The sequence below is a fragment of the Carex rostrata genome, chromosome 6, assembly GCF_964058835.1.
Source record: "Carex rostrata chromosome 6, lpCarRost1.2, whole genome shotgun sequence".
In the NCBI taxonomy this organism is placed as follows: domain Eukaryota; kingdom Viridiplantae; phylum Streptophyta; class Magnoliopsida; order Poales; family Cyperaceae; genus Carex; species Carex rostrata.
Window position 1 is genome coordinate 2,535,455 of NC_135923.1, and position 26,851 is coordinate 2,562,305.

The 26,851-nt window shown below is 36.2% G+C and overlaps 4 protein-coding genes across 5 annotated transcripts; 3 read left to right on the forward strand and 1 right to left on the reverse strand.

Annotated features, from left to right (window-relative positions):
- The first annotated feature begins 662 nt into the window (after positions 1-662).
- Positions 663-5,006, forward strand: LOC144555734 (uncharacterized). 2 transcript variants are annotated; one of them, XM_078304147.1, is made up of 3 exons: positions 663-812; positions 1,667-2,251; positions 2,621-5,006. In XM_078304147.1, the coding sequence occupies exons 1-3, from the start codon at positions 810-812 to the stop codon at positions 4,796-4,798; spliced, it is 2,766 nt and encodes a 921-aa protein (XP_078160273.1). In that variant the 5' UTR covers positions 663-809; the 3' UTR covers positions 4,799-5,006. The 2 variants fall into 2 exon arrangements, with proteins under 2 accessions (XP_078160273.1, XP_078160272.1); XM_078304146.1 differs by lacking the exon at positions 663-812 and adding an exon at positions 1,403-1,552.
- A 2,166-nt stretch (positions 5,007-7,172) lies between these two features.
- On the reverse strand, positions 7,173-11,474 carry LOC144556066 (Cation efflux family protein). The gene is made up of 12 exons (XM_078304557.1): positions 11,094-11,474; positions 10,348-10,417; positions 10,073-10,170; positions 9,891-9,988; positions 9,676-9,791; positions 9,484-9,580; positions 9,316-9,400; positions 9,031-9,093; positions 8,846-8,951; positions 8,038-8,186; positions 7,686-7,777; positions 7,173-7,580 (listed from the first exon to the last, which is right to left on the reverse strand). The coding sequence occupies exons 1-12, from the start codon at positions 11,382-11,384 to the stop codon at positions 7,466-7,468; spliced, it is 1,380 nt and encodes a 459-aa protein (XP_078160683.1). The 5' UTR covers positions 11,385-11,474; the 3' UTR covers positions 7,173-7,465.
- A 2,675-nt stretch (positions 11,475-14,149) lies between these two features.
- Positions 14,150-16,098, forward strand: LOC144555710 (cytochrome P450 71A1-like). The gene is made up of 2 exons (XM_078304115.1): positions 14,150-15,102; positions 15,425-16,098. Exons 1-2 carry the CDS (start codon positions 14,179-14,181, stop codon positions 16,040-16,042), a joined length of 1,542 nt encoding a protein of 513 aa, XP_078160241.1. The 5' UTR covers positions 14,150-14,178; the 3' UTR covers positions 16,043-16,098.
- Positions 16,099-24,823: 8,725 nt separating this feature from the next.
- LOC144555711 (cytochrome P450 71A26-like) lies at positions 24,824-26,851 on the forward strand. Its single transcript, XM_078304117.1, has 2 exons — positions 24,824-25,831; positions 26,109-26,851. The coding sequence occupies exons 1-2, from the start codon at positions 24,911-24,913 to the stop codon at positions 26,724-26,726; spliced, it is 1,539 nt and encodes a 512-aa protein (XP_078160243.1). The 5' UTR covers positions 24,824-24,910; the 3' UTR covers positions 26,727-26,851.

Consider the following 26,851-nt stretch of genomic DNA (forward strand, 5'->3'; position numbering starts at 1 on the left):
TTGATTGTCCCTACCAAAGTTTTCAGGCTTTAATAAATGTTACCCTTATATTTATAAGTTATAAATGGTCCTCGTACCTGTGTCCGACACGTTACTGACACGGCCACGATACGTATCAGATACGTCAGCTGGCGTATCCTTAACTTCATGATACGGTTTAGAAATGCTAGAATTTTATCCGCTTTAATAAATGTTACTCTTATACTTATAAATGGTCCTCGTATCTGTGTCCGACACGTTACTGACACGGTCACGATACGTATCAGATACATCAGCTGGCGTATCCTTAACTTCATGATACGGTTTAGAAATGCTATAATTTTATCCGTAACCCTATAATTTTGTAATATTACGAAGTTGTAAGCAATAATACCCGTCCCTTTGACTCTTCTAATTAACGAGCGTTTAGAAGTTATTATTGTATGGTAAAACTATGATGTGTTGTGTTGTGTTCGTAACATTTCTCTGGTTGTATATAATTTTTGGAACAACATATTGAAAGTAAAAATATATATTACAAATTACAATATATACATGGAAATATGGTAAAAATTAAAATAGGAAACCAATTCAAATATTATTACAAATAATAATAAAAAAAATCGACATTGAGAAGCATATACATAATAGTAATACATAGCTAATAAATAGGGGTGGGTTTGCTTTCTCTCCTTTATTTTTTCCTTCCCCTTCTCTCTCTTTTTCTCTTCTCTTCTCTCTCTGTTTCCTCGTCACAAGCTCTCCTCTCCTACGACTACGAGCAAACAAACAACACGCCGAAGAAGCCCAAAGCTCAAACCTTTCTTCACATGGTACGCATATTGATTCCAAATTTCTCTCTCTCTTGACATGAAACCAATTCGCGTTTTCAGTTTTCATATAAACAAATTTCCTCGACCCATCTCTTACCTCGACGATTCCTGTACAAGACCCTCCACGCGGGTCCAGCGGGTCGGTTTGTGTAATAACTCTTTCACTCTTCCTCGCTTTGATCGATTCCTAGTGGTTTTTTTTGTCGTGGTGTGTACACCATTGTTCAACTCGATAGTGGGTTGTATTGTATTGTAGTTTTGATTTTGCATAAGGTATAATGCCTTCTCTCAGCATCTAGGTTAAGTGCTTGGTTATTACCACTATAGGTTGTTAACTTGGTGATAAAATGGTTAACGGGTTACAAATCTTATTGCCTTAAAGAAACCTCAAACCCGGTTCCTCTTTCTCTCTACAATCTATGGCTACCTCTCTTCCTTCCTTTCTCCTCTCTTCCTAAGTGTGCTTCAACCAAGAAACCCTAGGCAAACTGACCTGGTAAAGCCGGCCGTTGGCTCGAGCATAAGCGGGTATTGGGTCACAAATTTATAACAGACCCGTTTAATAAAATTGTTTGGTATATGGTGTTTCGGTGAACCTGACACAAGGCAGTTGGGAATAGTTAGGCTGGGTTTCGGTAGTAAACGGGTCAAGCATATGGACCCGTTTAATAACTGGTCTGGGTTTCGGCATGTTCAGCCGTCTGACCCGATATGTTCCCATTTGTATAAACGAAAGCAAGGTAAAGTCCCATTCAATGTACCTTTGGTAAAATTATATTTGATTTATGAACTCGGGGTTGCTATATGTTATTAGTATCATAGATTGATTTGATTGATGAATTATTATTTTACAGATGGATCTACTCGGCTCAATAGTCGAATACGAAACCGAAGAGGAGTACACTGAAGAAACACCTCCTTATAACCTACAGCTACTGCCGGACGGGTCCCCCGTACCTGACGAGATGCCAGAAGAAACCCCCATTTTGCCGCGTGTAGGAGAAGAATACCAAGTTGAAATCCCGGATTTAAAACCTGAAACTATTCCGGCTGACAATAAATTCTTAATCGGCTTGCCAGTTCCTCTCACTTGGGTTGATACTCAAGAAAATGAGGGTCCCGTACCAGTTCCCGGTACAGGTACCCCACATTGGAGTGAAACTGAGGAAAATGGGTTGATTCTTGGGCTGTACATTTTTGGAAAGAACCTTATATTAGTACAGCAATTTATCGAGAGTAAAAGCATTGGACATGTGATGGCGTACTATTACGGCGTGTTCTATAAATCAGAGGCATATAAGAAATGGTTTGATTGTAGAAAGGCACGCACTCGCAAGTGCATTGTGGGTACACGTATCTTTACTGGTTCGAGACAACAGGAACTTGTTTCACGTCTCCTGTCGGCAGTACCACAAGAGAAGCATGAGCCTGTGATAGAGGTATGTATTTTACTTTGATAGTGTTTTTGTTTCAATTTCTTAATTAACCTTTTTTTAACTTTGTTAATTGGTAGGACCGGTGTGTTGACCCATACTGTTATAAATAGTAGCCTTTTTCTTAACTCGAACTTAATTTTGTATTTAAAAGGAACTGAACCCTTTTGATCATGCCGTGTTTGATAAACTTTGAATCTACGTACTAGATTACTATGACCAATTCTTTTTTTCAAGAAGTAAACTGTTAGACTATTGGTTGATATCAACATGCATATACTGATTTTTGAAAGTGCTTTTTGCATGATGTTATCAGGCTATTAGTTACTAGATTTTCATTATTTATTTCAATTATTTCATTCTGTCTTATTTCAGGCTATCAAATCCTTTAATGAGAACACCTCCACATTCGAAAACTTCGTCTTCTTTCTGAGATCCATCATTGGCCTCCAAACCTTCATAGATGCAGTTGCCATTGGCAAGGGCCGTGATGACCTGACCGGGCCAGGCCCCGACTCAAGCCGGGCAGCCCACCCGGCCCCAGCCCGTCCCGAGATTCCGTCGGGGAAGGCCTGCTCATCACTCTCACCACCCGAGATCATCAAATTCCTTACTGGTGATTTTCGCGTCAGCAAAGCACGGTCAAACGATATCTTCTGGGAAGCCATATGGCCACGCCTGCTGGCCCGAGGCTGGCATTCCGAGCAGCCACGAGACCTAATTGGCTCTAAAAACTCCCTTGTGTTTCTCATGCCTGGCATAAACAAGTTTTCTCGAAGGCGGTTGATGAAAGGGGAGCATTATTACGACTGCATAAGCGACATCTTAAAGAAGGTCGCAGCTGAACCCGAGATGTTGGAGATAGACAGTGTTGTGGCGAGTAATGTGGATGGCGAGTGTGGGCCGGTCACCATGTCAGTAAACCCGAAGGAGTATCTCAGGCCAAAGGCAAGGTCTCATGATGTCTCGGATCTGATGCGGTTTATGGTGGTTGACACTAGCATGCTGCATGATGGGAAAAAGATTAGGGTTAGAGAACTGAAGAGCCTCCCGGCTGACATGGACCTCGGTACGGAACCTGGGCTCATGGCAGTCCAGTCAAGGATTGCGGTTCCGTCAGATTCATCAGATTCCGAGGATGACAAGAAGTCAAGAGTCAGGAGACGGGATTTGGGGTCGGGTAAGGCGTCAGATGTGAATCCAGTACAAACCAGTACCCCAGAGGTTGAGAGCATAGACCTTGGTAGTAGTCTGAATATGGATGCAGTGTCTAATGGCCATGTAGAAACTACCTCTGTTGCAAATGACGGGGCGGGTCAATTTGGTAAATTTTCTCAGAGTTCAAAACCAAAGGCGCACAAGTACTTATCTCCAGTGCCTAAGAGGAGGCGGCTGAGTGGGTGCAAACAGCAAGGGGACAATCAAAAGAGCCTTGCTATCTCTAAAGGTAGTAGTAATGAGGCTGGTCATAATAGGTCGTCGGTGTTGTCTGAAGAGGCGGTTAAGGGTAGACAGGGGGACCACCCACAAAGGAAGCGAAAAGTTAAATTTCTGGTAAAGGATGTAATGAGAGAGGAAACAGAGCCTGATTTGGGTACATCTGCAATGGTTGAAACAGTTGACGGGGGGACCACAGTTGAGACAGTTTCTTTCGATAAACCGAAAGAAGCCCGAGCCAGCACTTCTCAAAGGAAGAAGAAGTTCAGAGATCCAAACGTCGCCCAAACCGAGCCTAATCGAGGTGTAGAAATGGCAACCGACCAAACCAAAATTGAGTCTCATTCGTCGGCTCAAGTGACCGAGTCTGTCAAAGAAGCTGTCCCCACTAAGAGGCGGAGAAAGGTGACGGTTCTATTTAGAGAAGCACCGCAAAGCAACGACAATGCCATGCCGCACTTGGTTAATGGGTCTGAAACGGGTGCAAACCTGACCCAGCATGACTCATGTGTCTCTAAAAAGCCAAATAAGGTCATCCGGAGGAAACCGAAACCTTCTGTCAAGGAAGCAAAGAAAGAAATTGAACTCCCATCCCTTTCGGCTTCCGTGAGTGAAGTTAGACAACACGAGGCGAAAGAAATAGAGATAACTACGCCTCAGGTTGTAGAACAAGAGCCTTGGGACTTCAATTTGAATGAATCAGAAACGGGTCCTGCAGATGTCGGTACCAGTGACAGCAAATCTGTTGTACCGGAGTCAAGCGAATTAAATGCTCCAACGAGTGGCAGGCGGGTGAGTACGAGGAACCGACCTCCAACGGTACGTGCACTGGAGGCAGTTGCTAATGGATTTCTTGGAGGCCCCAAGCAGAGAACTGTGTCAGGTTCATCCAGAAGGGCCCGTAAGTCAGGAGAAGCCTCGAGAAGGAGCCGCAAGGTGGATAAAACCGTGGGTCCCGTTCCGTCAGAGGATGACAATGCAGGGGTGCTGAGTGCTATGGTCAGGGATGAGTTGAGCAAGGGGAGTGGTGATCAACCCGTAATGGATCTAACCAGTGATATCCAGCCTAGTGCAAAGGCTTTAGATCATGTGGTTAAAATGGATTTGTCGACATAATCGGGAAATTGGTTTATTTGTCCGAAGAATTTGATAGAATAAATGTGAGCATGGGTAGTATAACTTTTTTTGAGCAAGGGAATTAGTTTATGTTTTTGATAATAGTTACAGTAAATGCAGATGTTTTGTGTGTGTACTTATATAGTGGTGTGTGTAGGTATTGACAGTTTGGCTGGATTATAGTATATGTTCTTCTTTTCGATTATAACTCATTCGACCAGATCTCATTTTTGTTGCATCAAATGATGCAATGTTACATATGCAATATGAAATTTTGTGAACTAATTTTTACTGTTCAGTATCTATCAAATGCTTTGTAGTGCTTTGTTTGTGAACAAGAAATCATGTACTGAGAGGGGAAATTTGTTCATGCAACAGTCAATTTTTAAGATGATTCTGTAAAAAAGAAGTATTTTCTGGTATTGAATTTTACAAAATTAAGTTTTCTGATTTTTTTAACTGTGTCCTGCAATTCTATTGCTGTTTTTTTTTTTTATATATAAGTCCTTTTTCTCACTGTTTTTTAATACATATAGAACTACTATTTATTACAAGAGATCACCAAAAACCACCACTTTTAATGTGCAAAAATCTGAATCCTGCGCACAAATTTGAATTTGTATAGGATTTATACTTCAATACATTGAAATTCATCTTTGCATGTCACAAGGAGTTCACAGGAAAAAAAACCCAGTTGCTAGAAACTTGTCAGCCAATTAGAATTTGAGTTGCATTCCTAATAAATTCCTTTACAAAATGAATGCAAGTTATCTTGAAATTAGACAAACATAATTCTTTGATAAGATGAACATATGGAGTAAAGGCTGAATCAAATGCTGGTAAAGATCAATTAATTTCAAAATCTAATTAGCTCAACAACAACAACTCAGAAAAAACAAAGAGATATTATGGTTTCTAAGCAAGCAACCAAGCATCACTTGCAAGAAATAAAATAGTAATTTCTAGAAGTATCAAGAAAAGATGCAACATCCATTGAGGAGATATACAGACTTGCACCAGAAGCAACAGTGTTCCTTGCAACAAGTGTAAAATTAATACTACAATTGCATGGTTCTGAAAATGGACCAAGTAATTAATAGATATCTCCCTTACAACTTGTGTTACTATTTCATGCATGATAACATTTCCTGTATATCAAACATAACCCTGTTTTCTGTAAATAAATTAACCATATGTATACTTAATTTTTAATGTATCAGAAAACAGGATGAAGAATCAAATTAGAAAAGTAAGAAACGAAAACATGAAAAATTAATGAATTAACAAAATGCACTAAGTCAAACTCAATAACAGAACAAATGAAAACAAGAGAGAAGCAAATTGATGATTTATTTCAACCTTTATTCAAGTTTCACAATAGAAAACTCAATAACTGAATGAATGATACATTTTAATTCTTATTTAATATTGACCACACAAAAACACAAATTACAAACTAAGATTCAAACTATCATAAGAGCAATGAAAAATTATTATCCACCCAAATTCACCACAAAATTAATAATGCAGCAATCTAGTTGTCTATTCCAAATCCAAATCCAGGCTGACTAATCCAAATACATTATGAATTTCAAGAACCAAAGTGGGTCCCGCCACTCAGCGGTAAGTGGCTTGAGCAGTCTCGGTGAGGTCACAGCGGTTTTGCGCAATTCTGCATTTTACATCAAAAGAGCATTAACGCATCTCGGCCGTTTGATTGATTTTAAACGGAGTCAGCCTGTTGTGATAGTTGGTGGGACCGACAAGAAAAGTCAAAATCTACTAAATAGTCAAGTCAAAGTCGTATTAGCGCTTGGAACAAATCCCTAACTTTACATCATTGTTTTTTTTTTTTTTTTTTTCATTTTGTTAGGTGAATTTCAAGTTTTTATTTAGGCAAATTATTAAAAGTTCAAGAGAAGAGCGGAACTACAAAATTTAGATTGGAGAAACTCAAACATAACATAAAATAAGTAAAATGCAAAATGTGGAGAACTCAAACAGCCGAAATTTTTATTTATACCTTTTCAAAGAAAAAAAAAACCAAATTACCTCCAAAATGGAGGAATTCCACATTTACTCGGACTGCTAAGCTAATTTACAGTCGATTTATGAGGGATTGCAGATTGACTTAAAGACCCTTCAAAACATAAATATATTCAATATTACAATACATTTTTTGAGCTTTTAGGGGGCCGCTAAGTCAATCTGCGACCCCTCCATAAATGGACCGCAAATTAGCTTAGCAGCCCGGATAAATATAAAATTCCCCCATTTTGAGGGTATTTTTTTATGCTATTAATAAAAATTTCGGCTCAAACTGTCTCTACAATCACAAAATAGAATTCTAACTATTACACTACAAACACACATGTAACATTTTATGAGAGGAGCTGAATTATATAAAAACATTAAAAACAATTTAATTAAGTTTCAATATACATATTCAAAATTTAAAATCATGAAAGTGACCAAAGCACCTCCTAGCTTGGCTGTATAGATCTGTTCCTATCGGGTCAGGAATATAGTGTATACTGGTAACCATGTTTCACCACACCAGTTTTTCCAAGAAAATCATAATAAGCTAAAAATACTGTGAACAAGCCCACTTAATTTTATAAAATCACCATTAAATTTCTGCTCAAAAGCTCCTTTTGTTTTCAAACTTCAACTAACTTTGGTAATTTGATTCCCTAAACTCAGTTGAATGCTGACTTCGTTTATCCTTGGGTCGGCCTCTAGAATCTCCTTTTCAGCTTCGTTAGCAATCTTCATTGCATCCCTTTCGAGAAATATAAATAATGATTTATTTTATACTCGTAGGTTGAAGGGAAAAATGTGAAAAAAAAAAATGAACGAAGAGATAAAAGAAAACAATATAACATACTTGATCATTAGTTGAGGAGGCATAGATACTTGCACTTGCAACAACAGCTTCCCTTGCAACAGGTGTAGAATTACACGGTCCAGAGACATTTTCTGACAAGAAAAAAAAAACATATTGAAAAAGGCCGAATAGCAGATATACCCTAAAGTAACCCAAATTTTGAGTTTGCATCCAGACCATCTAATCAGAATCCGGGTGAATCCGGTCTGAGGTGGAATGCACGGGACCCTTTAATATTTGTTCCAAAACAGATCGGGAGGTCCGGATCCAAATTCAAAATTTGAGTTAAGTTAGGGGACCCGAATTCCTTCAAATAAGCATTTAAGCGTCAATTTGAAAAAAAAAAGGGTACCTTTGGGAAGCGTGCAGATAAAATGTCAGAAACAATGGCTTCCACCTCCTGTTGACTAGAAACAAGCTTTGAATTCCTCTCTTCCAAATCAATTGAGTTGCTCAACCTTTTCTTATCAGCATCAGTGGAGCACTGTGAGTATGATGGATCTGCTCAACAAAAGAATTTTATTTTGTCATCCATATTTTCATAATCTTTATATTTTCTAAGTGCATTTGTTAAAAAGTCATTCTAAATTTATGCATTCACACAATTAAAAAATTGAGACTTTTTTCCTAAGTATCGAAATAGCTGACCGAACACAGACATTCTGAACACGTGTTTAGAATGAACTGAAAGCATGTAATCAGAAAGCATTTTGTTAAATTTTCTCAACATTTTTCAACTGTCCGAACTCATGCATGGAATCAGAAAGCAGACACGGTGTTGTCAAACATTTCAAAACAAGAATTTCGTTGTCTAACTTCTTAAAAACCAGGATAAACAAAAGGGAATTCCAACAAAAGAAATTTTAACAAGAGAAAATTCAAATAAAAATAAGCACCTAAGAAGCAATAAATGGTACAAAAAAAAATAACAAATCAGATTACGAACAAATATTAAAAGCAAGCAGTTATAATTGCAAAGACATTTCTTATGTGCCTGAACAAACTTCATGTTTGCAAATATAACCTCAATAAATAAATATTTATAGAGCAGGCAAAACATAAACAGATTTAGGAATTTGTTTTCTTATTTTGAGGAAGGACAGACTCACTCACTATTTTCAATTTAAGCTGATAAAGCACAGATATATAGTAACATCTACCTATGTGTATAAATGCTTCAGCTACTTGCTTATGAGCTTGATGTATCTGATGGCGCACAGTTTCCCCGATTTCATGTGCTGCACTAACGCTCAAGAACGGATCCACCTGTAATAATTAAAATTTAAGAGGGCCAAAATGTAAACTGCATACATAAGCTGATCATATAGTGAGTTAACTTGCTTACTTCAATATGCACATCCAGGTACAGTGAAGTACCAGCTTTTCTTCCCCTCAAGCGGTGGCATCCCTTTATTTTCACATGAAAATCAAATCCATAAGTCTTGAAATTTAAATTTAGTATCTCGGCGAATGGTAAAAAAAAAAATTAAGTTCAAATTCCTCTTCATTTCTTTTGATGGTTTTGTAATTTTTATGTTCTATATCATGCTATTCAATTGCATTGCATAAAAAGAAATTTGCATTTAGATCTCTACCTTCACAGGGAGAGAGTGGTGTATTAGGTCTCTACCTTGACACCTTCAACTTGAAGAATTGTCTCTTTTATAGGTTGCAAAACCGACATATCAACCGCTGCATCCACAAGCTCCATTATACTACATCCAATGCCAAGGAATTACAGTAGCCGTTTAGCGTGTGTTGAGTTTTTATTCTCATAAATAAAAACTGGACCATATACCTTTCATAACCAGTTTCAATACCAGCTTTTAAAATCATGCCAGATACAAGGAGGCCCGCTAGTGGGTCCAAGAACGGGACCCCGAGGATTGTTCCACCTGTAATTAGGTCAATAAAAACGGTGATGTCGTGATGATGATATGATGATGGTGAGTCATGGTTACGATGATGCTGAGTAATGAAAAGGCCTTACCGACCCCGATAAGAGCAACAACCGAAGAAATGGCATCGGAGCGATGGTGCCATGCATTTGCTTTCATCAGACCACTGCCTTCCTTCTCTCCTGCTCTTTTTGTAATCCAGTACAACCTTCTCGCAAAAAAAGCAAAACGTTCTTCATTTTCATTTGTTTTAATCTCTAATTACTTGCTTGATTTGGGATTAAGAGTTCTTGTTTCTGATATGTACCCTTCTTTAACAGATACTGCAACCACAGTCATGCTCAGTGCCAGAACCGGGTGCTCCAGGTCTATCCCATGATGATGTCCACCATGGCCTATCACATCCTAAAATATTGTCTCTTTAATTGGATGTGAAGAACATCACAAACATACTTAAAAAAAGAAATAAAAAAAAAAAACAATTTTAACCTGCAATACATCAATCGCATGCCAAGCAATACCACCAGCAGTAACCAAAAGCATGCTGGATATAGCAAGTGTCCCTAAACTTTCAAATTTACCATGACCTGAAAAATAAAATAAAAGAAGGACATAAAATTTATTTGAGCAGTGAAATAATCGAAATAGCTTCTAAAACCATATTTAATTAGCTAATATAGCATCTCTTGGTCCACATAAATTAAGCATACACCTTACCTCAGATGAAATGGATACTCTAAATTTTTTAAATAGCAATCCATTACCGTATGGGTGTTCTTTATCTTTTGGAGCCTTGGCTGCTTTAAAGGACCATAATGCAACTCCACTCAGTACCTGATTCCAATATTCAATCAGAATTCAGCTTAAGAAGCAACTTAATAAACTCAAAAATTATAACTGAACGAGGTAACTAAATTATTGAATTAAGAAATGCATTAATAAATGACACGTGAATGATCCATTTCAATTTTTACGAATGATCATTTTCGGTTTTAGCATTATGAGTTGTACATTGACTCGGCTAATTCTGATTCGACACTATCAGAAATAAAATCAAATTAGGAAATGAGAACAAACCTAGGTAGGGGTTCAAACGGGTCGGATATTATCCGACCGTATCCGAGTTCGTATCCGAAAATTAGATACGGATATCCGATATCAGAATATCCGTGTGGATACAGATACGGATATGGTTTTAAATTTTAATTATCCGTATCCGAATAGTAGATATATTTCATATAGTTTAATATATATTATAATTTTTTTTTTGTTATTCACTGTTATAAAAAGCAGATATCCGTATTCGTATCCGTCTAATATCCGATCCATATCCGTATCCGAAAAATAAAAGCGGATACGGATATAGTTTTATCACTATCGGATCCATATCCCATCCGTTTGCAACCCTAAACCTAGGGAACTGTCAACCCATTGGATTAAAAATTCACAAGAGAATAAAAATTGATCATCTACTCTAGATTACTACTAAAAATGCACTTAACAAGCTTACTACATCAGAAACCGAGTGCGCTGCATCGGCAATAATGGCAGTGCTACCAGAGACATAACCAGTCACAGCCTTTCCAACGGCTAGTGCCACATCGGACGCGAGACCGAGTCGGAAAATCTGATCGGCGCTCGGCGAAGCGTTATCTTGTTCAGGAGTTTGGTGATGGTGATGGCCCACATGCCAGCGAGCGAAGGTCAGAGAGTACTGGGTCCCATCGCTAAGTGCGGAGCCACGCTGGGTGGACGCAATCGCTCGGCGCGCGGCTACGAGGTGACTCAGCCGGAAGATCATTTGTTTGGACTTGGTGCAGCGCGGTGCATGGAGTCCCCTTTAGGTTTGGCTTCTTTCCAACGCTCACTGAAATGTAGCTTCCGTTCTATCTTTTTTTAGGATTATCAAGAATTTTTTTTATGAACCATAATTAAAAAAAAAAGATTTTAATGAAACCAATAAAATTATTATTTTTTTAAAATTCATAAGAACTGAAATATCATTTTAGTCTCAAATTTTTTTTTGAGACCAACAATTCGGTCTCAGATATTTTCATAATTTTTCAACATATTTTTTCTTGAAATATGTGAAAACGACTTAGACCAAATTACTATTTCGGTCCAAAAAAAAAAGGATTAAAATGACATCTTGATTCTTATGGGCTTTTTAAAAAACAAATCAATTAAGTTGGTTCTTACTTTTTTTTATTAATTTAATAGATATTAAACCTATACTTTTTTTTATAAGAAAATAGAAAATGATATGAAAAAATGTACATATATTGATACCAAACCTATACTTTTTTCTTTTCTATAGCATAACCAACAATCTAAAAAAAAAGATAGACGATGTTCTTTAATATATTGTATCCTCTTCTCTCCTTGAGGACTACAAGAAAAACTCTTATTTTTTGAGGTCAATTCAAATATAGCTTAAGCTTATTTTATAGCTCATATATATATATATTTTGAAAAAATAATAATAAAAAATAAAATATTGATAGGTAAATAAACACAATCTAAAAATTAATGAACATCTATTAGTTATTTAAGTTAACCATGATTATTCTTCGAACTTTGCTCCTATATTAAAAAAAAAATCTAAATTTTAGACACTAATAATTTCTTTTTAGAAGTGCTAAACACAGATATAATGATAAATATGAGTAAAGCTAATATACACTTAAGTGTACCAAGTGTACCAAGCTAATATACACTTAAGGAGGACAGATTTGATAATTTATTTATTTTTGAGGGTACTAAAAAAAATCTCAGACGATGAGCCAAGCTGGATTAAGTTTAAGCTTGCCAAGAGAATTTTTTAATAAGCTAGTTATGAGATACTTTTAGAGAATTTTTTTTTTTTTTTTTTTTTTTTTATCAGCCCTAATTGTTTGTGCTGGTGTCGAAAATAAGGAACTAGTTGTATAATTGAATGGATTATTTTGCAAATAAGAGCAAGTATATATATTACATGCACAAAGCCACAAACTCATCTGAGGTATAACGAGGAACCAACCAAGGCTTAATTGGTTTTCAGGAGCTCAAATAGTGGGCCAGGTTGACGATTTCGTCTCGTCAATTGGGCTTGGTTTGAATATACGGCCCATTTATTTTATTTTAGAGGCCGAGCTTGAACAAACAAATTGGGTTCAGGATTTATTAAAGCCCATCTTCTCCTCTACATTTTCACAAGGCCAGGTCAGTGTTGCTACTTATATAAATTATTCTTCAGTATCAAAAGAATCAGATTAGTCTCTGCCAAAGAAAAAAAAAAAAAAAAAAAAAAAATCATATTTTAGCCCAGATTCCAGACCTCATAAATGTCAATATTAGCCTTACTCATATATATATATATATAGATAGGCTAATATGCTTTCGGTAGCATATGGGCCGAAATACACACGGTCCAAATTTGAAATTTCAAAATTCAAAAAGTCGATCTGAACCATTCATCTTGTTTTCCATATTAATATGTGTTTGGAGACCAAATTTTATATTTTTCTGAATTTTTTTACTATTTATTAAGTCACTTTGAAAATTGCTAATTCAACAGTGACTTAACAAAACAATAACATGAGATGGAGCTAGGATAGCATTTGGATCTAATCCATTATTAGCCCATACCTCATATATAGTTGAATAGTTGATCCTTCCTTGATGTCAGATAACAAAAATGGTGTCTCTTCAAGAGGTGGCCATCTTTACTTTAACGCAGTGTTTATTACTACTATGTATCTCTATGTTATCTATCTTCATACTTTGCTTGAGTGTGAAGAGAAAAAACTGCTCAAAGGGCCCTGAAAAGTTGATACCGTCACCTCCAAAGCTTCCATTCATAGGAAATATCCACCAAATAAGCTCCCTTTACCATCAATCTCTCTATTCATTATCTCTGAAATATGGGGCCCCCCATGCTACTTCATTTTTGAATTACTGAAATCATATTCATAATTAAAAAAAAAACAATTTAAAAGATATATCATGGTGCCCATTTTAGAAGTTAAAATGAGAACAGGTACCCGTAACTGGGACGGAAAAGTTCTGAATACACAAGTTTCTTTTTTTTTTAAGTACTTTGCTTATTGACTTAATGTGCTTACATGGGCCACTAATATTAATTAAAGATGTACATTAATGTTTCTCATGCACAAAAAAATAAAATTTATGACGTACTTTTGATTTCATCAAATTTTAAACTTATTTCCCATTACTGTATCTAGCTAGTTAAAATTGAAAAACGACATCGTTTCTGTTGTCAATCCGCAACTATTTTGGGAAGTTTGGATGGTTCAAAACCTAGTATTGGACAAGGGTCATAAATCAAGTAAGAAGTCGAGTTGTATACTCCAGATCCCATTTATTAAGGTAAAACAAGGTGGGTAAGGCATTTTCATAGACAGTAAGCAGGTAAGGAATTTCTATAGAGAGTAAGCAAAACTGCTACACGCAGCTGAGAGGATAAGACCATTTTTGATAAGTGTCGTCATCTCCTTAATTTGTCCTATAAGTTAATGCACAACTACAACACACTTTGTAATCATATAACACTTCTGAGAAAGAAAGAAAAAAAAAAACCCTCTCAGATAAAAAAAATGGTACCTCTTCATGAGGTGATCTTTAGTTTAATGCAGAATCTGTCACTACTCAGTACTATCTCCCTGTTATCTATCTTCATACTTTGCTTGAGTGTAAAGAGAAGAAACTTCTCAAAGGGTGATGAAAAGTTGATACCGTCGCCTCCAAAGCTTCCATTCATAGGAAACATCCACCAAATAAGCTCTCTTTACCATCAATCTCTCTATTCACTATCTCTAAAATATGGGCCCCTCATGCTACTTCATTTTGGTGAAGTACCATGGCTTATTGTTTCATCATCTGATATGGCTTGTGCCATCATGCGGAACCATGACCTCACCTTTGCCTCTCGACCTTCCGCTGTCGTGGCTGACATCCTTCGTTTTGATGACGTGGCCTTTGAACCTTATGGTGAGGCTTGGAGGCAAATGAAAAAGATCTTCACAATCCATTTAATGAGTACCAAAAAGAGTGCTTCCTATAAAACAATTAGAGAGGAGGAAGTTGGTAATTTGATTGCGAAGATTAGCAACCATGCCTCCATATCGAGCAGTGATCCTATAGAATTAAGCAAGGTTTTATTCTCATTCATGATTGATGTAATTTGTAGGGTTGTTTCTGGAAAATATATTATGGAAGAACGGAGGTATGCCCGGATCCGAGAAGTGGTAGAGGAGAGTTTTCGTTTAATTGGACGATTTAGTATTGGGGATTTGTTTCCTTCTTTGTCATGGTTAGAAGGGGTTATAGGATTGAGCAGGAGGGCTCGTATAAATAGAAATAAGTGGGATCTGTTGTTTGAAGAGGTAATTCAAGCTCATATTCAAAGTGGAGAGAATAATGAGGGACAAAATAATTTTGTTGATATTTTACTTAGTTTGAAGAATGATCCAAGCATCAACTTTGATCTCACCACGGATCAAACGAAGGGGCAACTGGCGGTAAGCATTATTTATTTATTTTTATTTTTGGAAATTTTCAAATCATTGAACTTGCCCATCAAAATGAAGTCCTGTATCTTGAAGTGCAAACATGAGCTTATAACATATGTAATCATTCTATCAGTGGTCTCAGGATATGAAGAAATATATTACAGGTATTACAATTGCTAATGAATTTCTCAAAAAAAGAAAAGAAAAAAGAAGAAGATACAATTGCTAAAATGGATGAAAATGACAAAAGAGATAAAGAATAATTAATTATGCAATTATGTTGAACACCTTGAGTTTATAACGTTATACACTTCTTAATCAAATTATTCAGGATGCATTTGCTGCTGGAATTGATACAACATACGTCACCATCGATTGGGCAATGTCTGAGCTCATAAAAAACCCTAAACCCATGAAGAAGCTACAAGAAGAGGTCAGGGGAGTAGTAAAGCATGGTGACATGGTGAGATCAGAAGATCTGAACCAAATGAGCTACCTAAAAGCGGTAATCAAAGAAACCCTACGGCTACATCCTCCTGTCCCTTTGCTGCTTCCAAGGGAATCAATGGAAGAATGTGAAATAAATGGTTTCACAATTCCTAAAGGAACCAAAGTTCTTATCAATGCGTGGGCCATTGCGAGGGAGGCAAAATCATGGGAGGTGCCCGAGGAGTTCATGCCAGAGAGATTCATTGGTAGCCAAGTGGACTATAAAGGCAACAACTTTCAGCTAATCCCATTTGGAGCAGGACGCAAAATTTGTCCTGGTATATTGTTTGGCGTGGCCACAGCAGAGCTTGCATTAGCAAATCTCATACATCGCTTCGATTGGGAGTTGCCTCATGGAATGACAAGGGAGGAGTTCGACATGGGTGATTCCCCTGGATTCTCTGTGCATAGGAAAGATGAACTTCGGCTTGTTGTTAAAAATGTCCACACCTCATATTAGATATTAGTTATTTTTCCATATTATAGCAGAATAAATGACTGTTTTATATAAAGTAATATTTGGTAAGAGGATTAAGCTGGTATGTTCAGAGAACTGATTAAACTGAGGTAATACAACATTTCCTATTTTCTATGTAATATTTTAGTTAATGATCAATTTAATTACTATAACATTGAAGATTGAACATGAAAAAAAAATATTGAAGATTGAACATGTTCCTTTTCATGATTTCTACAATATTATATCATGTATATGATCACTACCTACCAACTGCAGAGCGTTCTTATATGTCAAGATGTGTATAATAAGCATCAATTTATGCTGACAAACAGTTGGTAGCTCTATGAATGTGGTCAGGAATCTGAGAGAAGACGCATTCCCTTTGGTCACTCCTATCTGTGTATAAAAGAGCAAGTACATATATAAGATCAATGAATATCAATTTTATTATGTCTATGTTATTAAGTTTGTTTAGCTGCATATCGGCAGGGAATTGTAGAATTTCGTCAAACAACTCATGGGGACAACCAGAATCCACAACCAAATAAGATATAAATCCGATTTTCAATCATCACCAGATCAATGATAAACAACACATATATTAATTTCACCCAAGTAAATCTTCAAAATTTAGACATATTGTAATACTTTACTAATTTAAGTTGGAGGATTTATAGGCACACATGCTAAGAAAACATATTCTAACACTCAATAAATTACTACAAGAGAAGTGTGAAGAAGGATCTAACCAAAAGAACTGTATTCAGATTTAGCTCCTCAAGTTTCGCAGTATAGAACAAACTTCTCAATTCATATCACCTAAGTAAACAGAATATTGATTGCTGTTTTGATCTGGATCGTCCGATCAGAATTCACACAAATATTGAAGGCGGGCATGTATTCCAACTTAGCCCCGGATCGGCCCAGATTCTGATCAGACGGTTCAGATCTAAATAGAAATATTATGTTACATCAGAGTAAAGGACTCACAAATTTCACCAGCTACATATTGTCATACCACCTACTGCAAACTCCCTCTCTTCTCTCTTTCATTCTTTCTCCTCTTTTCCTTTTCTCTCCTATATTCCTGTTGGGCCTGTTCGGCAAAGTTGGAATAGGGGAATTGGATGGAATTCATGATTTATTTCTGCCGAACATCAAAAAGCCAAGTTGGAATTGAGGAGCAGAATAGAGGTGTTTTTCCTCTTTTCTCAATTCCAGTGGGAGGCTGGAATAGAGAATAGCGCTAGAAAAGAAAAAAAAAAGAAGACTCTTTTTGCCCTTCATTTGAGTGATGTGGCACTCTATATTCATTTTAATACTCTTCTTCTTTCTTCTTGCTGCACGCTCCCAGAGGAGAAAATTTTCTTTCTCTATCTACTCCAATCCAAAATATCCAACTATCTACTGAGAGATTTGCAAAACTAAAACCATCAATGAGATGGATACGAATTCTTCTTTCAAATGAGATCTGTCTTGTTAAAGCGATTTTAGTTCTTCGTGAACATCACGCGTGATGGCCTCTTCGCTGCTGCTAACTAGTTCCATGCCTTCATCTCCGATTCATGAACTTCGTTACTGCTTGAGTCGTCTTCGGTAAAAAATTCATTGTAAGCTCTTGATTCTGGTAATTTTAATTTCTTAGTTGTTCCTTTTACCCTTTTTATTTTTAACGCTACTGGTAAACCATCAGAGGTGCTAGTCTGGTATGAATGGCAAAAAAATTGGCTGTCAGAAGTGTGGCAACAAATATCGCATATTGCCCCTTCACTGTTAAGTTATTTGCATTTCCTGATAGAATGAGTTATAGGCGAATAGCTCAATTAATTTTAATGTCGCCATCAAAACCATCAGAGGTGCATTTCCTGTTAGTTTGTTTACATTTTTTTTAATGAAAATTGCATGATTATAATTTTATTTTTTATTACAGAAAATTACATGGCTATATTGTTATTAACAGAAATTTATTTATCACTTTATTGTTATTAAATATTTTTTAACAGAAAGTTATTAGTTGCATACATTTTAATTCATAATAAAATCAAAATTCAATAAGGTCATGAGAGTCATTTCCCATCATTTCTATATTTTAATGAATGTTCTCTTCCACTATTCCAATTGTTGAGGTTGCCGAACGTAATTGGAATAGAGAAGAAGAGTGGCCAATTCTTAATTCCACAATTCCTCTATTCTCCTCTATTCCTTTGCTATTCCATAGCTTGCCGAACAGGCCCGTTGTTCTTTCTTCAGTTTTGACCCTAAAACCTCATATATTTCTACAAATGCGTCTCCTATATATCTTCCGCTTAATTTGATGCCATATCGGCCCAAAAATGGTCCAAGCCTATTGAGCCTAGGCAGATGACGGAAACCCAACATATGATATTACCATTGGTAAAATTTATAAATGATAGCATTCTTTTTTCAAAAGTAGAATTAAGTGGCCCTATGCAAGTTAAGGGTGGAAACAGATTAGATATTATCTGATTTTATCCGAATTCGAATATGAAAAATTACTTAAATTATCTGATATGTATCCGTATTCGAGACTATCCGTATCCGTATCTGAAAAATTATAGCTGATAAAAATACAGTTAGATATTTAACTATCCGTATCTGACTATTTACATCTCTAAACCACAACAAATGTACTATATGTTCTTTAATTGATTTATTAAATTACATATTCATACCAATGATTTATTAAACTGCATATACATATATATCTTGGTGAATAATATAATACAGTGACATGGTTAATGACTAATGTTTTGATAATATGATATATATTTTATAATCAACATACTTATTATGAAAATATTAGATCTAATATACGTATCTATCCGATATCAGATCCGTATCCGTCCGATATCCAATCTATATTCGTAGCGTTTAATATCCGATCCATATCTGTATCTGAGACTATCCTCATCTGTATCCGAAAAATTATAACGGATAAGGATACGATTTGAGCACTATCCGATCCGTATCTGACCGTTTACACCTCTAATGCAAGTGCTAGGTAGATTTTATTAATTTATGTGAGTTTGCACAAGGAAAATTTTCAGAAGTGGAAGTTGCTCAAAAATGGTAAAAAAATATCAACAAACTACAAAAAAAAATGTATATACACTTTTAGATTAATTATATGCAAATTATACCATACAATTGTTTGATTTTCGCATAAATATATTTATGAGTATGTAAATAACATATGTTGGTTATTATTTGTTAGTTTTGGCGATCGATATGAAAATCATAAAGGAGATATTCGGATCGTAAATACATTTTAGAATAATTATAAATATGAATAATATTTAATATATATGTTTGATTTTGGAGAAATATTTATGATGATATAAAGGATTCATATTGGATACTATCCGCTGGTTTAATTTGGCAATCCTAGGGTCACAAATGTCAAGAGACACAATGTACTATAAATACATCTTAGAAGAATTAATTATATGCATAATATTCAATACATTCGTTTGATGAAGTTCTCTTTTGTTCACTGTTTATTAAAATCGGACCGGTTCGGACCATAGTAACAAATGAATAATTCAGATTCGGTTCAGCAGGAACAAAAATTCGTGATTCGAATATAATTTGAAAATAATTTGAAATTATTTTTAAGCCTTATAATTTATATTAATGAAACATATTTTTTTTTTCAAAAAAATAATTAGAAAATGAAATCAAATTAATAGACAATTACTGTGGGCATTGACCAAAATGTTAAAATTGCTTTCTACCGTACCCACGTGGCTCACTAAAAGTTCAAATTATGCATACATCTCTGCCAACTTTTTCCAAAAATCATACTACACCCACGTAGTGAGTCCTGCTGCTACGCGAATAGAGGAAAAATAGCTTCACGAGCTTTTTTGTGGGGTCCGCTGCCACAAAATATTATTTTAAAAAAGCGCCAGTTATATAAAGCAGACCGTGATTTTTATTCATAGCAAAAAAAAAAAAGTTTAAAATATTAAAAATAAGAACCGTTGCGGAGAAATTTTAAAAACAAAAAGGCAGTATCGTGCCATGGCGTCCCGCAGGGACGCCATGCCAAACTTTGGTTCTACAGAAAAAATAAAAAAACCAATTAATATGAACGGGACGCCATGCCAATCTTTAGTTCCCCAAAAAAAAAAAAACCAATTAACTGAGACGCCATATGCTATATCAATCCCCAAAAAAATTAAAAAAGGAAGGTTGATACTGCCTTCCTGTCCCTACCTCCAAAACTCTTAACTCAATACATTTTGCTGCCTTTTCGTCGAACCAAAGATTGGCATGGCGTCCCAGTTAATTGTTTTTTTTTTTTTTTCGTCGAACCAAAGATTGGCATGGCATCCCGTCCATATTAATTGATTTTTTTTTTCCTGTAGAACCAAAGTTTGGCATGGCGTCCCTGTGGGACGCCATGGCACGATACTGCCTTCTTGTTTTTAAAATTTCTCTGCAACGCTTCTTATTTTTAATATTTTTTTTGCTATGAATAAAAATTGCGGTAAAGCAGAGATGGGATAAGTATAGAACGACGATATTTTCGAATAAAACACGATTAATTCGTAAAATTCATCAAATTCATGAATTATTTGTGATTTATTCGGTGAAAATTCGGTCAAGTGAATTATTCGCTGTTCAGTGAGGAACATTAGAAAAACTCGGTCAAGCGAATTATTCACGAATAAAACGCGAATGCTGTTACTACGGTTCGAACAGCTGAGCAAAATAAAACGGACCACATAATAGACCACATATTTAAACAGTCGGAAAAATATTTTAAAAAAAACCTGTGGACCAATTTTGAACCTTTTTCTATAAAAAGGTAATATAGTAGTTGAGATGTGTTATACTGTGGACATGTTTATGCTGCCTTTCGTGTTTTTACTTCCCAGTTCTAAAGTTCTCACATTCCGGTTGAGTGTTTTTTAAATTTTCAATTATTATTAATAAAAAAAATGAAGATATTGTATACAGAGAATGCATCTTTATATAATATGAGAAAAAAAAAATAAAAGTTTCATATTCAATTAATGAGTTGCAATTTGTTTAATCTTAAAATTGCAACTTTTATTCTTTCAATTTTGTTGCGCCTTTTTTTTCTTAGCCATTAAAACATTGAATTTTTATTTGAGGTATTGGTACGACAATATACATTTTAATACCACTTGTACTTTGGTTAAATTAATCAAGAGTTAATACTTTTATTTTATTTGGAGCATAATCTTTCTATATATTAATAAATTCAGTGCTATTAAAAATGAGAGGTTGAACCGGTTAATCCAATGATCTAACCAATAAATCATTGACTCAAAGTAGTACCGGATCGAGGTCCGATCCAATTTTAATAACATTGCTTAATTAATCTCTGCACCTGATCAATTGGGTTTGATTTGAATATATGGCCCATTTGTTTTAGAGGCCAAGCTTGAACGTACAATCATATTGGGTTCAGGATATTTTAAAGCTCATCTTCTCCTCCACATGTTCGCAAAGGCAGGTCAGTGTTACTCACTTATCAATTATTTTTGAAAGATCAGTGTCAAAAGAATCAGATTAGACCAGTGTTTGGAATTACTGAATCATATGGTGATAACATGTCATATATGACATCTGGTCAATTGATGGATCGACTTTTGCTGCCCAGACAATATCCTTTCTGTCATTATCTGGGTGTACGATGATTATATGCATCTTTCAACACATCATGAGAAAATATGATTTTGACCATAAATATTAGAAACGTTTGAGCAGGGGTTGCCAGTGTGAATCATTCTCAGCAGCATTTAAAGTGGAGACAAATCATAGCGCGAGGCACACATGAATCTTAAGCGTATCAGACCCAAATTTGTTTCTGATGGCCATCGGATTCAAACTTTTCTCGGGATGGAAATGTGTGAAAAGCTAGCAACAATTATGAAGATAATAATTTCTTTTTAAGTACTTCACTTATCCGCAACTATTTTGGAAATTTGGATGGTTTAAAACCATCCAAATTGTTGGAGTTAGAAGTCAAGTTGTATACTCCAGATATCCTTTTAAAGATAAAACAAATTAGGTGGCCACTGGCAACTGGCAAGGCACTTACACATTGAGAATTTCTGACACGGTCCGGCCACGGAGATTCACAAGGACACCAGCAAGTTCAACTAAATATCACTCAAGAGGAGCAAAGCTCAACCCAATAGTGGATAAGAGGAGATAAACTCAATTCAAATAATAAAATTCGTATATATTCAATAGTTGTTTTTTCAAAATAAGCATGACTTCTCTTATAGCCTTACAATAACCTCCAAAAGTCATCTAAACATTAATAAACCTTCAACTACTTTTTATCCTCCCAAAATATACTTAATTATCTTTCTAGAAATCCCAAAACACAGCTGGAAATAAATACTCTTTGACCCTAATTAAAACACACTCAAAACTCACACCTAATTAATTAATACAAGCTGTCTCAAAACAGATCAGTTCGCTTGGCATGCCTGTTTGACTATGATATGTTTGGAATCTGAACAAATGTATGACATAAATGTTGAAAATTAATTCAAATTGATTAAAGCATGTACAAATCAGTTTTTAACAGCATAAAAAACTGCATTGGTTATTTTGGGCATTGGTTATTTTAAGCATAATTATTTTCGGACTAGTTAGCGTAGTGGTTAGTTATTTTTAGCATGTTGTGTAGTGGGTGCTTAATTTAGGGAAGTTGTGGGTGCTTATTTTAGGAACATTGTATTGCTTTAAATACTGCATAACTTTATGTAATTGAGTAAGAGAGAAAGGAAATAAAGCGTTGTTTCTATTCAGAAAAATATTCTTCTCTCTTCAATCCTTTGCATACTGGCACAAAGCAGTGCAGTATTGCTGAGTTTATCCCAACAAAATGGTATCAGAGCCAGGTTCGGTGGGCAAGCAATTGAAGGCAGAGTCAAGTTGCAATTGATGGTAGAGTTGATTGCTGTGCAACCTTGGAGAATTGAGGCATTTTCAATGGCAGAAAACGGCAACAACATGGTGAATGTTACTCAATCGGCAATACCTCTCTTCAAAGGAGAAAACTATGCCTTTTGGGGCATCAAGATGACGACCTTGTTCAAGTCTCATGGCCTATGGGATTTGGTTAACAACGGTCCACCAGATCGAGATCCGAACCAGCAAGAAAATCAAAAGAAAGATGCAAGGGCGCTATTCTTCATCCAACAAGCAGTGCATGACACCATCTTCTCGAAAATTGCAACAGCCACCAATGCAAAGGAGGCATGGACATCCCTGAAAACAGCATTTCTAGGGAGTACTCGAGTCATGGCAATCGAACTTCAAGGCCTACGCAGGGACTTTGAAACATTGCAGATGAACAAGGAGGAATCCGTGCAAATTTTCCTCTCAAGAGTACAAGAGGTGGTCAACCAAATTCGAGCATTTGGAGACACCATGGAAGAGAAAACAGTGGCGGCGAAGGTGTTAAGGAGCCTAACACCCAAGTTTGATCATGTAGTTGTAGCAATAGAAGAGTCAAAGGATCTTTCAACCTATTCCTTTCATGAACTGATAGGATCACTGCAGACCCATGAAGCAAAGTTCATATCAAAGGAGAAAGATGATGAAAAGGCGTTCTACGGAAAGGGGGAGTCCTCTCAAGGCAAAGGTGGACGTGGCCATTGTAGATTTGGCGGGTTTGAGTTTCAGCACGACAAAAAGATGTCTAGTGCTTCCAGCATAACAGATCTGGATGTGTGCAAGTCGATTGTTTCAGAAAACAAAGGGAAGAACAGCAAGCATGTTATGAAGAAGAAAAGAAAGAGCAACCCATGCTTTTCATGGCGTATACAGCAGGTGGAAGGCAAAGATCCACAATCTTTGAAGAAGCAGTAGGAAATGAAACATGGCATCAAGCATTACAAGAAGAATTGGTAGCAGCAAAATGGAGATCAAGCGTGCAAGTTCTGAAGAACAGAAGGTTGACATTTTACTGAAGGCATTGCCAAGAGAAAAGCTTGAAGAATTCAGAATCAAACTTGATATAATCAATTTTGAATTAAGGGGGAGTGTTGAAAATTAATTCAAATTGATTAAAGCATGTACAAATCAGTTTTTAACAGCATAAAAAACTGCATTGGTTATTTTGGGCATTGGTTATTTTAAGCATAGTTATTTTCGGACTAGTTAGCATAGTGGTTAGTTATTTTTAGCATGTTGTGTAGTGGGTGCTTAATTTAGGGAAGTTGTGGGTGCTTATTTTAGGAACATTGTATTGCTTTAAATACTGCATAACTTTATGTAATTGAGTAAGAGAGAAAGGAAATAAAGCGTTGTTTCTATTCAGAAAAATATTCTTCTCTCTTCAATCCTTTGCATACTGGCACAAAGCAGTGCAGTATTGCTGAGTTTATCCCAACAATAAACGTTGTAGAGCTTGTTGTCAGCTTTCCACATAATTTTGGATCACCTTAATTGGACCTCGTATGAAGGAGATATGGCAGAAACACTAAAGACTGTTTTTCTGTCCAGCAAGCTATCAAGGAACGGGCTTAGTTTTGACTCGGGCCAGGATCATCTTGAGCATAAACTTGGCTTGTCTTGGTCCAGAGAAGGTTGACAGGACCCTTGTTGTTGACTTGGTCCATTGAAGTGTCCCATATGACATGTCACTGAATGATGAGGCCTATAAGCTTCAAAAGTTTTAGAACGGTGCAATTCGGGCGGTGTCAATTTCTATAGAGAGTAAGCAAAACTGCTGCACCTAGCTGAGAGGATAAGTTTTTATAAGTATCCTCATCCCCTCAAGTTGTGGTATAAATTACTTGTAATCATATAACACTTTTGAGGAAAGAAAAAAGACACTCTCAGATAGCAAAAATGGTGCCTCTTCCAGAGATGATCTTTACTGTCATGAAGATTCTGTCACAACTCCTTATATCTCTGTTATCTATCTTCATAATTTACTTGAGTGTAAAGAGAAGAAACTTCTCAAAAGGCACTGAAAAGTTGATACCTTCACCTCCAAAGCTTCCATTCATAGGAAACATCCACCAAATAAGCTCTCTTTACCATCAATCTCTCTATTCACTATCTCTGAAATATGGGTCCCTCATGCTACTTCATTTTGGTGAAGTACCATGGCTTATTGTTTCATCATCTGATATGGCATGTGCCATTATGCGGACCCGTGACCTCACCTTTGCCACTCGGCCTTCTGCTGTCGTCTCTGAAATCCTTCGTTTTGGTGACGTGGCCTTTGAGCCTTACGGTGAGGATTGGAGGCAATTGAAAAAGATCTTCACAATCCATTTAATGAGTACCAAAAAGATTGCCTCCTATAAAACAATTCGAGAGGAGGAAGTTAGTAATTTGATTGCGAAGATTAGCCATCATGCCTCCAAGTCAAGAGGTGATCCTATAGAATTAAGCAAGGTTTTGTTCTCATTCATGATTAATGTAATTTGTAGGGTTGTTTCTGGAAAATTCATTATGGAAGAACGAAGGTATGACATGATCCGAGAAGTGGTAGAGGAGAACTTTAATTTATTTGGACGATTTAGTATTGGCGATTTGTTTCCTTCTTTGTCATGGTTAGAAGGGCTTATAGGATTGAGCAGGAGGGCTCGTATAAATAGAAATAAGTGGGATCTGTTGTTTGAAGAGGTAATTCAAGCTCATATTCAAAGGGGAGAGAATAACGAGCGACAAAATAATTTTGTTGATATTTTACTGAGTTTGAAGAATGATCCAACCATCAACTTTGATCTCACCATGGATCAAATGAAGGGGCAACTGGCGGTAAGCTTTATTTATTTATTTTTTTGGAAATTTTCAAATCAGTGAACTTGCCCGTCAAAATGAAGTCCTGTATCTTGAACTGCAAACATGAGCTTATAATATATGTAATCATTCTATTAATTAATGGTCTCAGGATATGAGGAAATATATTACAGCTATTACAATTGCTAAATGGATGAAAATGACAAAAGAAGGATAAAAAATAATTAATTATGCAATTGCTATGAAGAACACCTGGAGTTTATAACGATATACACTTCTTAATCAAATTATTCAGGATGCATTTGCTGCTGGAATTGATACAACATACATCACCATAGATTGGGCAATGTCTGAGCTCATAAAAAACCCTAAAGCCATGAAGAAGCTACAAGAAGAGGTCAGGGGCATAGTAAAGCATGGTGACATGGTGAGATCAGAAGATCTGAACCGAATGAGCTACCTAAAAGTGGTAATCAAAGAAACCCTACGACTACATCCTCCTGTCCCTTTGCTGCTTCCAAGGGAATCAATGGAAGAATGTGAAATAAATGGTTTCACAATTCCTAAAGGAACCAAAGTTCTTATCAATGCGTGGGCCATTGCGAGGGAGGCAAAATCATGGGAGGTGCCCGAGGAGTTCATGCCAGAACGATTCATTGGTAGTCAAGTGGACTACAAAGGCACCGATTTTCAGCTCATCCCATTTGGAGCAGGACGCAGAATTTGTCCTGGTCTATTGTTTGCTACAGCCACGGCAGAGCTTGCAGTAGCAAATCTCATACATCATTTCGATTGGGAGTTGCCTCATGGAATGACAAGGGAGGAGTTCAACATGGGTGAGTCACCGGGATTTTCCGTACATAGGAAGGATGACCTTCGGCTTGTTGTTAAAAATGTTCACACATCATATTAGATATTAGTTTTTTTTTATTATTATAGCGGAATAAACAGCAGTTTATATAAAATAATATTTGGTAAGATATATAAGAGGTTTATGATGGTATGTTCAGAGAAATGATTATACTGCGCTAATACTAA